This window comes from Oryzias latipes, chromosome 20 (assembly GCF_053564925.1).
Source record: "Oryzias latipes strain Hd-rR chromosome 20, Olatipes_Hd-rR_3.1".
Taxonomy (NCBI): domain Eukaryota; kingdom Metazoa; phylum Chordata; class Actinopteri; order Beloniformes; family Adrianichthyidae; genus Oryzias; species Oryzias latipes.
The window spans coordinates 18705080-18723223 of NC_136256.1; the positions used below are offsets into that span (position 1 = coordinate 18705080).

The 18144-nt window shown below is 39.0% G+C and overlaps 1 protein-coding gene across 4 annotated transcripts in view; it reads left to right on the forward strand.

Moving 5' to 3' along the window:
• Positions 1–18144, forward strand: part of cntnap2a (contactin associated protein 2a) — a 365138-nt gene that overhangs the window by 167606 nt on the left and 179388 nt on the right. For 2 of the 4 annotated variants that reach the window (XM_020712697.2, XM_020712695.3), the window contains exons 7-9: positions 3–187; positions 3244–3387; positions 5711–5975. In XM_020712697.2, the coding sequence (XP_020568356.1) occupies positions 3–187; positions 3244–3387; positions 5711–5975 (594 nt within the window). The remainder of the gene's footprint in view (positions 1–2; positions 188–3243; positions 3388–5710; positions 5976–18144) is intronic. The other 2 variants (XM_011488837.4, XM_020712696.3) reach the window with 1 other exon arrangement.

Genomic DNA, 18144 nt, shown 5'->3' on the forward strand with positions numbered 1-18144 from the left:
AGGTAGTAACCAGTATGGTTCCATCCTGGGCCATACCTCCGTAACTACCGGCAGCCTCTTGGATGACAATCACTGGCACTCAGTGGTGATTGAACGCTATCGTCGCAACGTCAACTTCACATTGGACAGACACACTCAGCATTTCAGGACCAACGGAGAGTTTGACTATCTTGATTTGGACTATGAGGTAAGGAACAAGCTGCACAAAGAAACACAGGTTATTTGATGAGAATCACAATCTCCCGATGCAGTTTTTTGCAAATGTTGCTAGTGCCACCGCATTACCTCAGTCCTACATACACCTTGGTCTTTCAAAGGCAAATCATTTCGACGTATCTGTTGAAAATCCCATTAGTCTGGCTCAAGGATTCATTAGCCCTATTGATCAGAAGTCACAAGTTTTCTTCAATTATTTAAGAAATAGCAGGTCATGCGAGAAGGAAATACATCAAATGTCCGTCGACGTTCACGTATTCAATCTTATGCATGTGGCATATCATCAGCCCAGAGTAATGGCCCTTAATGTACAAGTGGGCACTTTATAAAAAAGAGGGGAACAGCTTCCTACCCTATAATAGCTGTTAATCATCCATGGCACCAGCCATTACGTGCCTTGCTTATCTTGCAAATATTCACTTGTGCAGAGAATACAGAGTATTGTGGAGAACTGACACCTTCACAGCCTGTGACCATTCAAAAATAGACACATCATGACTAAAGTGCATTTTTATTGATTGAAAGGAGTTTTGTTCTTTAAAATAAAATAAAAATGTTTTTCAGAGATCAGACAGTGCTTGCTTGTTCAGAGTTACAGACACCCACAATGCTTTTTATTGGTGTTTTTAAACTTTTAAATAGAGGTGAGCTCCAGGCTTCTAAAAAGCTGTGGGAAAATTTTGATTCAAGAGCTTTTAGCTGTGCTGGAGTCAAGTGCATTATAGTGTAATTGCTAATGTGAGCAACTTTTAACCTTCACAGCCAGCTGGGAGTCCTAACAAAGTTTCCAAAGTATTTCTAACATGTAGAAAAAAGTGATTATTTTGTTTAGTTTTGGAGGAGCCTTTTTTCGGATCAGTGGTCCTGTTCTTCCATCAAGCTTCATCTTCCTCGCTAGTTTGTCTGCATTGAAAGACTCTTACAGTACAATCCTGCAAACAGGAAATTAAATATTGGTTTTTTTTCTATGTGCTGTGGCATTAATCTATATTACCTACGTAATTAACATCAGCAAATAATAGAATGCATGGAGTTCTGCCAATCATGCTAAAACAGGAAATTGCAGAATGCATGTGAACACAAGAGTGGATCTACACATGGCCATTGAGTCTACATGCATGCATGTTTTTTTTTGTGTCAGTACACCCGTGTGTTTCTTCGTGTACTTTGCCAAGATTTGCTGACAAAGCGGATCTTTTCCAGTGTTAAGTAGAAAGCTGAGAAATGGGGCAGGACAAAGCACAGACCAATTAAAACTGAAGTGGCTGAATTAAGGGATCTTCAAGGAAATCTATACAACCGGGCGTAATGCACCAGGAGGTTTTGTGTGCATGTTCATATGACACTGTGTTTGGGTGATGTGTCTGTGCAGCATCCTGCTTGGTAATGGAATTGCCAGTCTCCTCACAGAATGCAAAATTGCAACCAGCTTTTAGTCAAAGCTCACTCTGGTCCATTTAGTGTGCACTGTCCATTTTATGCATGTGTTTGTGAGGCCCGAAGCCAGTGTGCCTCCAGCTTCCATTTAAGCCTGTAGACTAAATATCCGGGTGCATCAGAGTCAACCCTCGGCAGTAATTACTGAGACTACTGGAGCATCACCAAAAACACATAAACAACAGAGACATCAACACAAAAGTACACATGGTTTGAGACGTCAACTGGCAGCAGTACCTTCCTCCATCATCGCTGCTCACTTCAAAACTCAGATCTGACAGAGAGAGAACATATGACACATTATTTACATTTTTATCAGTCTTTTGTCCATTTTCATCTTTCGTCCTCCAGAGCCACTGTCCTTTAAATCTTCTCTTTGCCATTATTTTACACACCAAATAAAGACATGAAAGGAATTTTTCTTTTTTAGAAATTTTATGTACCATTTGATAGATCCATTCCATAGCTTCGATGGAGACATATTTGGGTTTTTGTCCTGAAGCAAGTTTGTTTGCAGATTGAATGATTCACAGACATTCCAGGTTAATTCTTGACAGTAAATTACAGAAAATCTGAATCATGTTTGAATATTTCAAATAAACTAAAATAAGCTCAAATAGAAAATACATTTTTACTTAACTCCAATTTTTTTGTCATCAGTACCCACTTCTTCACTCAAAATCTTTATTAAGCACAACATTTAGGACTGGGGTTATCATTTAAACCTTAGTGAGTGTGAAGCAATCAAGTTCTCACCAAATAAAGGGTGAGATTTTCTTTGAAAAATCCTGTTCATGTATTTTTATCATAGTGAAACTGGATTTGTAAGAATACAGTTTTCAACATGTCTTGGAATCCTAGTTTTAGGACTTACTTGTAAAAGGTTAACACTTAACCTTTATATGGACCTGATTGCATGCCTAAATATGTAATTAGTAATAGGACACATGCAAATTGACATCAGCAAACAGTCATTAAAAAACTTGGTCTACAGGTTTGTTTGTTTTTTTTTCCTTTTTGATGAATGTATGTACACTGAATTACCTTAAAACCTTTGCAGGTCTGATCTTGGCAAACAAACAGTCATAGAATTAGCTTTGCTACTATAGAAACAAATATGTCTGCAAATTACTTGTTTCCTTTTTTTACAATCACAGATGCAAAAACTGCCAAATACACTAAATAAATTAGATGCATGCTGGGAAATATATACTTAACTATTTGTGTTATTGCAATATCTTATGAATGGATAATTGCCATTATCAGAAAAGGAAATCAAATGATCCTGTGTACATGGGCCTTTAGAAAATTTGATGACTAAACAGACCAGATGATTAGATATTCGTTGTATATGTAGACGCGCTCTGTGGGAAAGTTTTGGGCCTTACTGCAGTGAAACTTCCATATGGTTCCTCAAAGTGGCATTCTTCTGCAACCCTTGGATCTTAACCCAGTAAATCAAAATTTTTATGTTCATTGAATAAACAGAAATTGCTAATTGAATATAAAATTAATGAATGGCTAACTAGATCGACTTAATGTGTTGTTTTTCTGTCTTCTATCTCCTCTTTGACCTCTGTCTCCCCGTAGCTGACCTTTGGAGGGATGCCTTACAGTGGAAAGCCAGTAGGAGGTGGGAGAAAGAACTTTAAAGGCTGCATGGAGAGCATAAACTACAATGGAGACAACATTACAGACTTGGCTCGCAGAAAGAAGCTGGACACCTCCAGCTTTGTAAGGAAAACATTCAAACACTCTTGCACAGTTAGAGCGACAAAGTAAAGTATATATGAAGCACTAAGTTAAAAAAAGCAGCAACATGTGAAGGCAACAGAATTTTTTGATATGTTCATTGTGACACTAATTTAACTGAAATCTGTGTGTGTGAAGAAAATTATTCACAGAAGCCAAATGGTTTAACAGATTCATAATTAATCAGACACATCTGACCCATCAGTGACCCCTCTGTGTGTTTACTTGCTGCCTTTACAGGCATTCCTTACATTTCAGTGTGACTACAAACACAGAATTTTACTTTTATTATTTCTTTTAACTCATCTCTGTATCATTCGTAGCATTTTAAATGGACTCCACTCTATTCGTGAATTGCATGTCTCTCCAAATGAATGCTAGATTTCCCTTCCTCCCAAGTTATTAGCTTCCTGACTTCTAAACTAGATGCTAGAAACAATTTATTGACTCACAATCTTGCAGAAAGGTGGGACATTTTCATTATTATGAGTTTATTGGTAAAATACATGACCTAAGTCAAAAAATACTTTGTTCAAAATTTCAAGCAGAGTGAATGTTTCATTCCCATTACTTAGGACAAAAATTACTGAAAGGACACAAGAAAATACGTGAACAAAGGGTCAGTTTGTAGCCAGTTGCTAAAAGTAGGTAAAAATAAAATAGCTGTTTAAGAGCTTTCTCTTTTAGTTTACAAAAATAAATGTTTATCACTCATTTTCTTCTACAGAAAATCAGATTGCCATTTTCTCTGGTAATAGTGAAGAGCTAATAAGTACTTCAAAATACATTATAGCAGCATTATTTTGCTCTGAGAAAATCAATTATCATGCTAGTTTTTGGTTCACATTTTTTGGCAACTGTTTAATGCCTGGTCTTTTTAAAACATGAAAAAGTCCAAATTTTAACATTTTAAAAAAGCGATAAAGTTTGTTTTGTTTTTTACTCCAAGTCTATACAGTTCCCCACTTAGTTTAATGATATTCAGTCTTTGTTCTTTCTTTTTCCCTTTTCTCGTCAAAACTAAAATTGTCTTGCCAAAAACCTTTAACTAAGAAATGAAAAGAATTCATTGAACTTTGTTTTCCTGAACGGCAGTTTAAGGAGAATAGACGCATTTTTACCAAAAGTCATCTCAATTGAGATCAAGTGGGCTGCCAACCGTGGGCTCAGCCGTGCTGCTGTCTGTACACAGCCAGTGCCACGTCTTAGTTCACTGATGAGCTGATTAAACAAATGGGGTCACTAATCAAGTTTATTAACGCTGCACCTCTAATTCACTTTGACTCAAACAGGCATTTCATTCTAATCAAAATTAATCCTATCAGATTACAAAAAGCCAAACACACAAACAGAATCGGGAATAATGTGTCTTATAAGGCTGCTTAATTTGGTGTCCTTAGTTGTAATTTGATTTAGAGCTGTGGTTGGAGAAACTCAATAGTATTAGGTTTTAATACCCACATTGGTGTTTGCTTTTGCTCTAGGATGAAAAATTCATCCAGGATGATGTTTGACCCACTTATAAAGAGAGCTTGAGCCATATATAGATTTTTCTGTGATATTTTTGAGAATTTTTCAGTCTTCAAATCCAGCCCCAGCCATTAACACCTTGGCAGTCTTCATTTTTCTCAAAGGGGGCGTTGTTATAGCAAGTAAAGGGAGGGGTTTGTCGTCACAACATGATTAAGTAATAAAAGACATGTTATATTCTTTTTATCCTCAACAATTCCAGGAGTTAATTGTTTTGTGAAGTACCCTAACCTATAAATCAGCAAGATTTACATTTTAAATAACCACTACAATCAAAAATAAAGTTTTTAACATGTTTTTGTAGCATTTCTCTCATGATGGAGGACATACATAAAGAAAATAAAGCTTACAATTTAATTTCTGAGTATTTATTTATTCAAATCTTTGTAATAAAAAAGCAGATAAAAAAACTGCAGCTTGAAAAAGCTTACACTTGTCAAGTATAAAGTACAATTAGCGGTCTACAAACTCCCTGCTTCACTCCATTCTGATGCATCCACTTAAAGACATATCGGGACGTCTCCATTTTTTTTTGTCCGACATGGGATCTGGCTCAAAACTGTACAACAAAGGTTCTTACAATAGATCAAAAGATAACTCGAGTGGGACTTTTATAATTTATAATTTTTACACATTTGAACATCGAAAAAAACATCCCAAATCTATTGTCTTTTGTTAATTTATCTAATGCAGCCTCTATCTGTATTTACACACAAGTTAAACTGCTTGATTATATCTGTCTCGTTTGGTCTTTGTTTTTCCATCTCTGTCCCAGCAGCGCAACCTGTCATTCTCCTGCGTGGAGACCCACACCTTTCCAGTCTTTTTCAATTCCTCCAGCTTCCTGCAGCTGCCTGGTCGAGCCAGTCACAACATGGTGTCTGTGGGTTTCCAGTTTCGTACATGGAACCCCGATGGCCTTCTCCTCTTCAGCAATCTGGATGAAGGAACGCTGGAGATCTCTTTACTGGACGGCAAAATTGTTGTTTACATCAACACATCAAATGCAGCCAGAAACTACCAAGTTGATCTGTCATCTGGTGAGTTTGTCTCTTTGTTGGTGTTTTTGTTAGATACATTAAATATTTTTTTACATACAAAAAAAGTATGTTTTTTTATTCATAGAGCTTAAAACTTTTTATAGGTGCTCTATTTTCTGCAAAATATTAAAATCTGTTTCCATTGAAACAAATGTTCTATAATAATAAAGGGCTAGTTCTTGACAAGCGAGGTTGCTTTTAAATATAATATATGGGGCAGCCATAGTGCAGAGGTAGGATGGTCGACCTCTGATCTGAAGATTGCAGGTTCGGTTTCCATCCATGTGTCAAAGTGTCCTTGGGCAAGACATTGAACCCCACTTTGCCTCTGGTGCTCTGCTCCATACAAGTGGCATCCACTCGTATACGACTACATCCATGTCTGTCTTTGTTGTCCTTTTCCAAGCTGGCATCTGGCTCCAAACTCTACGGCTGGACAGCTCAAATGTTGTTCGCCATTTTTGTTGCACTGCTAATGTTAGGTTGGGGGGTTGTAAGCTAGCAGGAGAGAGCGTAAAAACATGGATGATGGGATGTGGGGGCAGGCTTACTCCACGCCAACAGTTCCGCCCACAACCCCGAGGCAAATTTCTGATGAACTCCAGCCGCTCTGCAGAAACTGTCCTAGAAAATTTCAGATTTTGGGATTTAGCTATAAATGTCATAATTACAATTATAAGACCACTGAGAATGTTTTTACAAAAGATCAAAAGATGATTGGAGTGGGACTTTAAACATTTTTACTTTTCAGCATTTAAAAAATGCTTTAATTACTACAGAGGTTTGAATTTTAAATTTTAACTTTTCCTGCTGTCACTCATTGTCTGTACGTTTTTGTTTGGATGTTGATTAATCTTGTTCTATTTGTCTTTCTATCTTGTGCACAGTTCTGCATTGTTGTGAGTGTAGCAAACTATGCCACCCCCCCAGCTCAGTGCAAACTCATATTGACGTGCCACTTAGTAAAGAAAAAAAGGTTGAAAGAATTTAGAAGAAACATCTGACTCGTGTCGCTCTCATCATAGAACGGCTCTAAGAGACGTTTATGCAGAGCAGTTCAATGATTTGCTGCTCCTAGCAGCGTCTCATCTTTGAGCCACCGGAATTTAATTTTAAGCGATGACTGCAGCAATGAGGGCATGACTGTACTTTGACTGATCTCCATCTGGATTAGCTTTATTACGTTTTTTTTTTTTTTGTTGTTGTTCTTTTATTAATCTGGGTTTTGTTTCTTTTAACCGAGAGCAAATGTCAGAGCCTACAAAACCTAAGTAACAAAGTAACAAGGGTTTCTCTTGACCAGTGCTTTTAATCATTACTGAAATTTGAACTATAATTCATTACTTTACTCCATTACTGACAAAATTAATTAAATTACAGTAATCCGTTACTTTGTAATCTGTAGCCCCAAACTCTGCCTACTGTCTTGTGTTTGGCTCATCCACAGAGGTGATGACATTTGGTCAGCTTTAAGGCATCTTCCCTAGGATTTTATTCAGTCTTGTAATTTTGGCAAGGCCCTTGTCTTTTGTACCGCGGGTCACTGCTTCGTTTCTGTGAGCCGTTATAGCTCTGAGTCGAAGACTTAATTAAAGACTAGCAAATGAAGTTTGTCAGTATTCCCTTTTTGGTTGGGAGTGAATGTAGTTTTCATTTTTTGTTCTTTAATTTAAAAAACCCTTTTTAACCACTTTCTTTCTAAGCATCTTGTCTTTCTTTTTTTCCCCATCTTTTACTTTCCCTACACAACCTCATTTATTCCGTCCACTTTTGCTTTAATAGGCCATTATGCCCAGTGGTGGGGTTTATTACAGACTTACCCTCTAGGCTAATTGGGTCTGAGCTGCGATTACATCAGTATTACTAGAATACATGGGCACACAAACATTACACAGGCAAACACACGCTGCCTTCTTTGATGCTTTTATTAGTATCTCTTAAACAGAATGCCTTACTGGCTTCTTGCTTCAGTGACACAGTGGGAGCTCAGGAGACTTATAATAAAATGTTTAGTCGCTCTTAATGGTATTTTTACAGATTCACACTTTGAGGTGTAGAGCAAAAAAAAAAAAAAAACAACACACACAACACAATCCATTCTCCTTTTCCCTGTGGGGATAAGCACTTTATGAAGCAAATGGTAAGTCTAACATGCGTAATCATCCATGTGCTGGAAGGTAAAAGTCTGATTTATTCAAAATCCTTATCACACTTGCAGAGACCGCTACTGCAGTAGTGCTACATTTTGAAGCAAGTGAATTTTCACACAGTCCAGCTTTCACCCCCACCTGGAGAACTAAGATAGTCTTTGGTGGCTTTCAATTCACATTAATTCAGTCCAAATGACTTTATCGTCCCAGTGGAGTAATTAAACGAGGGCATAGATGCAACTCACTCAAAAGACAGACTTGACACGCGCAAAAAAAATGAAGTCAACAAAAATGTGTTTTTCGAGTTTCTAAAGTGCACTTGTGCACGTTATTTGCTTACAGTCATTGCAGTGGTTGAAGTTTTCCTGATTCTTAGGTTATGGTCACACCGCCCTCGGCTACGCGCATTCAAGTGTCCATTTCCAATGAAAGGTTTCAGCATTCAAAACTCTCATGTTCACTTCTAGCTAAGTACATTTCTACAACCATTTTTGAGCTGTACGGCCACTTGTGAAGATGACAATGATACACTCCATGTTGAACTTTGACCAATCGGGGACTTGGATTTGGTATTGATGTATGGATGGCCTCCCTCTTAGTTCATGGAAATTCTGACCGTTTGAAAATTGATTGTGGAGCAGAAATTAATTGTGGTTTATGCTCAGCTAGAATTATATTCAAATTCTATTTTATTTATTTAGCACTTTTCCTGTTACAGATAAGCACAAAGTGCTTTGCATGAATACATATATGAATAAGAATATTAGTAAAAAATAGCTACTATAGTTGGAAAAAACAGAAAACAAATACACATTCCAAACATTCCATAAAATTAAACTAAAACAGGAAATGTAGCTAAATGCAAAGCTAAAAGATCAGTTTTCGCTTAAAAACCTCCAGAGTGGATGAAGCCTTTCCATAGGCAAGGCCCACATTGCTGAAATGTGTTCACCCTGGATCTTTGTTCTGACTTTTGGGACCACCTGCAGACCTGCACCTCGGGACCACAGGGTTCTGAAAGGGTAATAAACTAAAAGTAATTCTGATGAAAATGAAAGTCCAATTCCATTTAGACTTTTATAGACTAATAAAAGAATCTTAACATCATTCCTGACATCCTTAACATCGAGGCTGACTGTGCAATAAACAAAGGTCAGTAAACTGGAGAATGGTTTTATCCTTTGATACAGATTGCTGAGGGCAAGATGTTTTACACAGAACTAGAAACTTGTGGTGAATGAAAGTAAGGTTTAAGAGGTTTTGCCAAATCCCACATAGTTTGTCCACTTAGGCCTCCAGGACTCTGAAACTGCTCTGTTCAGGGTTAGTATCTCCAGCTGTCACCTCATCTGCCCCTGGAGATGTATAGATGAGAGAGGGAGTCTTTGTCTATGTGGGAGGATATGTCTGCGGCTCTATTACAGAAGTGCAGAGAGAGAGAGACTGTTGTGGTCTGATAGGAAATCCTTAGATCCAAAGAGGATTTGACATCTGCAAAGCTTCTCCAGAGCTGAGCTGAATGGAAAACTCTCCTCCATGGGTTTGGGATGTTTTTCATCACTGACCCCACATTCTGATCTGTGCTGTCACCAAGTTTACGTCCTAATTCGTTATGTCTATGAAGTTTGACATCTTTATGAGGCAGGCTTAGAATTTGTGTTCTCATTGAATGTCTTCCTTTTTGCTGGCATGACATGCTTCACATTTTCTTGGGTGTTTTTTAGGCATATTTATCATGTTGTGCCCATATGTAATGAAAGCACTGAATGGCTGAAATACATCAAAAGGCTTTGATCCACAAAACATGTCAGTTTCATTCTAAAATACTCACATTTTTTTTGTTTATGAATATTTTGATTATTTTTTAATCTTAATGAATTACAAATGCCAAGAAGTTCTCCAAGGAAAGATGAAAATGTTAATTAGATTTTACCTCTACTTGTTTTTCAATGAAGTAAATGTAACAATCCACGAGAATATCCCATTTGTGGTTAATTTTGAAAATAATTTAGCAACTTATTACCTTTCTACTTAGCAATATCCTTTTGGCGTAGATCTATAGATGCCAAAATTTTTATATGGTTTATTTATAATTTATTTTAACGTTCTATAGCTCTTCGTGTGTTACTTCCTCATTGCATATGTTTAACTTTAATAACTAATATTTTGCAGACCTTGCATGTATTAACGGGCCCCTTGTCATCTTTTAGAGTAAGCCTATGGTGTGTATGAATACTAATGCATTAGTAATATGCACTCTTATGGGGGTTGACGGTGATGCAGGTTTTTGGGTTGTCTGGGTCATACAAGGCAGCACAGTTCCCATGAGGCTTGTGAGGCCACTTCAAGGTACAACATGTAAATGGAATGTACGATTGTCGTTCGTGTGGTAAGTATTTGTAAGGATAATTTATGTTACACACACGTATGAGGTACAGGTGATGCAGACGTGTTGTGTCAGTGTTTGGTACAACCGGTCACCCTCAGCATGCCCATAGAAAAAAACACATGAATATTTTTGCTCTACTGGCTCATCTAGCAGTCTAGTATTTAACAAATTTGTGCATGCCTCCCCATAAAGGTTTGCCCATTTTTCAACAAAGCACACAGCCTGTATCCACCTGTAAAGGCAGTTGTAACTAATAGCATTTTGTGGTAGAAGCGCCAGATTTGGCTTGGATGTGCTGTACCATAGGATCCCTGCCCTTAGAAAAGGGATGTTAGACACGAAAAAAACCCAAAATGGTGGCCATTTGTAAAGATGGCCATCATTCACACAATTGTTACAAAAGTAATTAACGTCCCCCCCCCCCCCCCCCCCCATCTCAGAAATATGGACTGTTCATGCACAACCTTGAGGGGTATCAACAATATAATATTATATGTTTATTGTACTTTTTTAAATACTGGATTTTCTTCTTGCCTACTTGCTTTTCTGAAAAATTGCATCTTAAGGTACATCCATGCCAAATTTGGTGCTTGTACCACAAAATGCACAATTATTTTATAGCCGGCTCCACTATCACGCTTGAGATAAGGTTAGGGTCTGGCAATAATTGGTTAAGTTCAAAGTAATAGTTGGGGGCTGGTTTTAAGCTGTGCAAAAATGTTAGTTTTCTGTGTTACATCCTAATAAGAATAACAAAATGTTGTGAATGTGTATAAGTACGGAGCCCCTAAAGGGCCATTGATAGGAAAAAAAATGGAGGAAAAATATTTTTTTTGAAGTAAAAAAAAAAAAAAAAAAAAACTAACTGGTGCGCACCAGTTAGTTTCAGGTGCGCACCAGTTAGTTTCAGGTGCGCACCAGTTAGTATCAGAAGATATCAGATAGTTGACCTACTTGCTCATTGTGCACCAAGTAGCTACAGTTGTCTTGAGAATGGCTAAAGTTGAGGATATGGACCTTGTAAACTTTCTGAAAACAAGAAATATTACTGACAATGTCATAATGTCACCTGAAACTAATTGGTGCGCACCTGAAACTAACTGGTGCGCACCTGATACTAACTGGTGCGCACCTGAAACTAACTGGTGCGCACCTGAAACTAACTGGTGCGCACCTGAAACTAACTGGTGCGCACCTGAAACTAACTGGTGCGCACCTGAAACTAACTGGTGCGCACCTGAAACTAACTGGTGCGCACCTGAAACTAACTGGTGCGCACCTAAAACTAACTGGTGCGCACATGATACTAACTGGTGCGCTCCAATAATTTATTTTTTTTCCTTTTTACTTCAAAAAAAAATATTTTACTCCCGAAAAAATTTTTTTTACTTCAAAAAAAAAAATTTTTCCTCCAGTTTTTTTTTTTTTTCATCAATGGCCCTTTAGGGGCTCCGTATATAAGGGTATTAGTTCATGGATGCATTTCTTTTCACCTCTGCGAATCCGGCTTAAACTAATAAGATCAGTTGCTCGCAGATAGTGAATTACTATCAGTCACACATGAGGTTCCTCGCACTGTCCAAACAGGAAACAAATGGCATTAAAATAATGGAAAAGCCTGCGGCACAAATTTAAGGGGGAGAGCACAACACAACTACCCCAAATTATAATATGATATTGTTTCATTCCCCTTGAGTGTTTGTGTGTGTGCCTCTGAGTTTATGAGGATACGTTTTCGTATGAATATGTGGGATTTTTGTAGGCAAAAAGTATATTTTCACAAGCTGTGTGGAGGGCAAACTGCCATCTGCAAAGATGCGCAACGCTTTTCAAATTACCTCTGAGGCACCAATACTTAGGAGAGCAGGAGATGGGAGAATAAATTCGTAAATGCCTGAGGGCCCCATAAATTTATAGAAGAGAGCATACATTTTTAGTGTATACAAAGAATCAATATTTAACCAAAATGACAGAAAGATGTGGTAAAAATTATTGGAAACTGAGTGGAGGAGATAAAGTAAAGGATGTGGAGAACATCAAAAATGTTTATGAAACTGGAATGTCACTAATCTAATATGCTCATTGAAACTGCTTAAAAATTGCATTTTGGGTATGCAGAAGCCCAAAATGTGCATTGCGTTAGACTTTTCATAGGAAGCTATCGCTCGAACACATGTTCAAGCATAACAAAAGTTGGTTTTGTAAACACTCTGTATCTGGAGCTCTCATTTTCTTTGCTGTATGGAGCCTTGTTCTTTATCTGCATATTGAGCTTTTTTTCCCCAAGCTTTTAATTTTTTTATTTTTAGACCATGTTATCAGCCTGGACGAACAACAGTTATGAAAAGAGATGATGAGAGGCATTGTGAAGTCTTGGAGTGTTATGAGTGGCATCTCTGGGGTTCAGATCCAGTTCATACAGTTGCACATGGTATGTGCTGCAGCTGAAAGGTTGTACTTTAAATCTTACGATTACCATGGTATCCAGTTGAACCCATTTCAGCTTTTATCCCATAGGAAAAATTAAAAAAAAGATTCTGTTTAACATGTCAAATAACTCATGATTGCACCCACTTTTCAGCAACAGATCTGATTTGGTACGATGGGAAAGTGTTAAAGTAGGGATTTTTATTTTTATTACAGATGGGCTGCAGAGTGGTTAAAAGATTAGCTTACCACTGAGGTGAATCTTTATTGATTGCATTTATTTGACCACAGATTTTCACATGGATTCTGTCTAACTAACCAGAGTCCAAACCTAATAAAAACCTGGGATGCAGCTGATCAGCTCAACCAGTCTGCACTAGCATGGCAGCCCGCACTTGAGTCCTGCTGTGTGGGGATTACTCTGATCAAAAACAGTAAGTCATGTTTCTTTGGCAGCTGCGCTGATCAGGCGGTGGTCCAACACAGCATTTTTTTGGCCATGAAGATTTGTTGAACTGCAGTAGTTCATTGATGGTTTAAAAACTGACACATTCATGCTAACTTGTGTTGATAAATGTTCTATATGAGGGGCTGTCATGACATCCTGGTCATCCTGCTGTCTTGTTCCAACAGACCTGCAAATGAACATTACACAGCAAACCACAAAACAGTCTATCTTGAGAAATCTGGATTGTTTTCCTCCTTCTTTTCAGCTGTCCTTTACCATTTGCGCTTTTATTTTATCAGTGACAGGCAGCTGGCATGGGCATAGTTTGAGCCTGTGCAAGCTTTGTGTGCGACAGTAAGAGACGGTGCCATTGTGTATTCACACAAGAGTCAGCAGTGGTTTCTGCAGGCATATGTGTGTGATTATCTAGCTTCCCTATCACTGGATTCTGGATCCGTAAAAGCTTTACTGTTTAAAGCTATTGCGGGTGATATAAAACAGATGAAAAGACATGAGCTTGCATACTATGTATTTCCTATTCCATTCTGTAGGTCATAAAAAAGACCCAAACAAGCACAATTGTTAGAAGAGATCACTTGGGGAAAAGATACTAAAAGTAGAGCCCATTGCTTTTGTGTTTTTATTTTACCATGGCTCCAGCATTTGTTCTGACGTTTGATGGAAAGAAGGAAGTAATTCATAAAGTAATTCCACCATAAACCACTGGATGCAGGTTGCAGAAGAGGAAATTAACTTATTAATAATCATGTCACAAAGTCATGTCAGAAAAGTCATACTCCACGCCTGACCCCTCGGTCCACGCCTGACCCCTCCACGCCTGACCCCTCGGTCGACTCCACGCCTGACCCCTCGGTCGACTCCACGCTTGACCCCTCGGTTGACTCCACGCCTGACCCCATGCCTGACCCGCCGGCTGACTTCATGCCTGACCTGCCGGATGCACCCCGACCCGTCCCGGCTTCCAAGGGGGTGCCTGACACACACTGGCCCGACCCGCCGGAGCTCGACGAATGGCCCGACCCGCTGGAGCTCGACGACTGGCCCGACCCACCGGAGCTCGACAACTGGCCCGACCCGCCGGCTCACTCCATGCCTGACCCACCGGCTCACTCCATGCCTGACCCGCCGGCTCACTCCATGCCTGATCCGCCAGCTGACTGCTGGCAGAACTCAGGCTTAACCACTCTCGCCCCAGACTTTATGCCAGACCCGCCTAGTCTTCCACGTCGGACTGCGCGGCCTCCCGGCCGTCTTCCAGACCTGCCTCGCCGGACTGCACGGCCTCCTGGCCATCCTCCTGACCTGCCTTGCCGGACTACGCGGCCTCCCGGCCGTCCTCTGGACATATCGTCTCGGCCTGGCTGGTGTGCGCAGCACAGCCTCCTAGGACTCTGTTGTCCGTCAAAGTTCGTCTCACGGGCCCCCTCCTCCTTGGTTGACTTTTGGAACCTCGGTGCGGTTCCTTGATGGGGGGGTACTGTCATGGTTTGGGTTTCTTTCTATTGGTTTTTGCTTTCCGTCTTGTTTTAGTCATGTTTGAGTTCTGTTTCCTGTTTTATTTTGAAAGGTTTCCTGTTTTTTTCATGTTCTTGAGTTTTACTTCTTTGGTCCCAATCTGCCCTGATCATGTTCACCTGTGTCTTGTCAGTCCTGTCTGTATATAAGTCTAAATAAGTTCTCTAATTTGATGCTTTATTTAACTATCATGACGATCGCTTTTCTTTACCGCTGCAGTCGAGGTCTGTGCGCGTTGTCACGTTACCGTGACAATACGCCTCACCACGTAACAAATAGCAAACCGATCTTCACCAAACAAATAACAAAAATTGAGTACTAAAAAGTGATTTTATATTTATTTCTCTTTTAAGTGACCATGGTATACGTGGGTTAATGGTCTTTGAAGTGTGCATTATTAGATTGATGGACTTCGCGGAAGTCAGGCTTCCACGGTGTGTGTTAATTTCTGATAATGCACACTTCGTTGGCCATTTTTCCCCTACTTATTCATCACCTGTAATTTATTAATCTATTTTAATTTAGCCTAATATTTCATTTTGAGGTATTTTTATTTAAAATTGTGACATTGGGCCACAGTAAAAGATCAAAATACAACAAAAATACAAGAACAAATCATCGGGTCCAGGGAGCTCTAGTTTAACACATAAAAAAGTAGCTAAACCTTTCTGAGCAATCCAGAAAATATTTACCACAAACCTCTTATTAAAACTATAATACATATAATGCATATTTTCACATACTTTAATGTCCGAGGCGTCCAGCCCTACACATACCCCAATAATTTATGACAACAAACACCTCGTTGGGCTTTTCCCAATAGATAATAGTGGTGGCGTTGTTTTGGGTTAATTCTACAAAGAACTACAAAGTCGCACATTGAAGACGTCACAGTAGTAACCGGTGTATACTGCGTGGTGGGTACAAGGATATAAAGACATGCACTGAGAGCGATGTAGTGTAAAACACGTTTTCAGAGTTTAAATAAAAGGTTTATACAAGTAAACAGCTGAACCCTTTTTTTTAGACTGTTTTTATAGAATAAAAATGAAACAAATGTGTCTGTAATCCATTAATTAAGATTAAAAAGATAATTTGACATCTCTAATATATTGCTTTATTTTCCTTTTTTAGACATCTGCTTGTGTGTCTTAATTTTATTACACCTCAATATCATTTTTTGGGGGCTGATTGACAGGTGGAGGAATTTTGCCCCACCTAAATGTTGTTTTTAAGACACTGTTGGTTTGAGCAAGGCAAACTTCTGTCAACAAACCTATCCACTTCAGGTTACATTTTTGTTTAATGGCGAATTCCTTTTCTAGTGGTTTGCAACCTCCTTAGAAGGCCGAAAGTGCTTTGCAGTCACAGTCCCATTCACCTATTCCACTGCAGAACACTGGGGCCAACCCATAACCACCAGGAACAATGTGCGGTTCAGTGTCTTACCCAAAGACACTTTGACACATGAAGAAACCACTGCAATCTTCCAATCAGAGGTTGACCACTCTACCTCTACACTACAGCCGCCCAAAGTGGGTGACATCAGACATTATCCATCCAGTTTCATACGTCTATTCATTAAAACTGACAAAACAGATAACCTTCATGTTTAGGGTCATATTCTCTCCCACAAAGCACTTAAATTTTCAATTTGTCAAAGGTTGAGGCAACATTGCAGCGTGTACTGAATGTGTGCAGACATTTGTCTGTCTGCGATTAACCAGAAATGCCCTGTACATGACCACAGTCTTCACACTTAGCAAGGGACCATTTTGAGTCTTAATTTATTTGCCAATTGCCTTGATCCAACACACATGCACCCATGCGCACACACAGTTTCACCCCTCTGATGAAGATTGATTACTGCCAACTCCCTGCTGATGTGAAAGCCGGGCTTGGAAATGTAAAAAAAAGACATTCTCGGAAAAAAACAAACAACGTGAAGTGGGTGTTGAATGTGATGAGGATTCGAACTGACACTACCATCACATGAACAACAGAAGCTTGCAGATGTTCTTACACATACTTCAATTTTATTGACTCAAAAAGGATCCCAAGTTATGTGTATTGACTGGCAAGCAGATCCATGACTACAAGCTCTCTGCAGAGTGATTTGCAGGTGACTGTACCTTGAACTTTGCTGCATTGTCCTTACTATTGATCTATTACAGTCAGTGAAGCAGTGAACTAAACCCAATTGAAAAAGATGGAAACTGTACAGCAGATGGGCACAAAAAGGAGATAAGTACAGAGGCACTTACAAGAGAGTAAAAAGTGAAATCCAGAGAAATAAAGATAGAAGAATGATGCCAAGGCAAAGATGGAAGACTGACTTGAACAATTAGTGTCAGTAAGACTAGGAGAAGAGAAGATCATGAGAGTGAGCCGGCTTCTCTTCCAGCTTCAGTAGTAAGGCCCCCTTTCCAAAACATCGCTCATATTTAATGGAGCACTGCTACAAGGGAAGGAAGCAAAAAGACAGTGCATAAGTCATACACACACCTAGCACACACTCACAGCCTACAAGGACTTGTGGCGACAACCCAACACATTTCACATGCAGGAGCCTTGAGCATCGAAGATCCCAAGACAGGGCAGAGAAAAAGAATGGAAAAAAGGGAAAAAAAACTTAAATGTTGAGGGGTTGACATACAAAAGTGTCAGTAAGGAAAAATATAAGTGAGGCAGGTAGAAAGAAGGATCTTTCACTGCTATTTTCATATGAACCACAGTAAAATATGATGTGACAGAATAAAAGTTAAAAAGAGACATAAGAAAAAATAACCTCTTGCCAACAATATTACACCCAAATTTTAATTTTGGGGTTAATATTTAGCATTTTAATGCAGTTTCTTTTAACGAAGAGATAAAAATCTAAACAATCTAAATTGGTTAAAAAAAAAAAAAAACAAGATGGCGCCAGCGTTTGGTTTAGTTTGTTTATTGCGTTTTTACTATTTTTAATCAGTTACCATAATGTATCTACTCTTCTGGTCTACAATCGCAAAGTACTCTTAAACATTGCACAATATTATGAGTCTCTGTCAAAATGGACTTACAAGGACAAGACGTTGGAATCACCGCTGTTGGACATACCAGCGTTCCTGCGTCGCACTCCATTCAACCTTCCACGAAGGTAATGGTCAAGGAGGCGAGGAAAGCGAAGTGGTGTTCTGGTGAAGATCAAGGCTCTCCGGAGGACGTCTAAAGGAAATA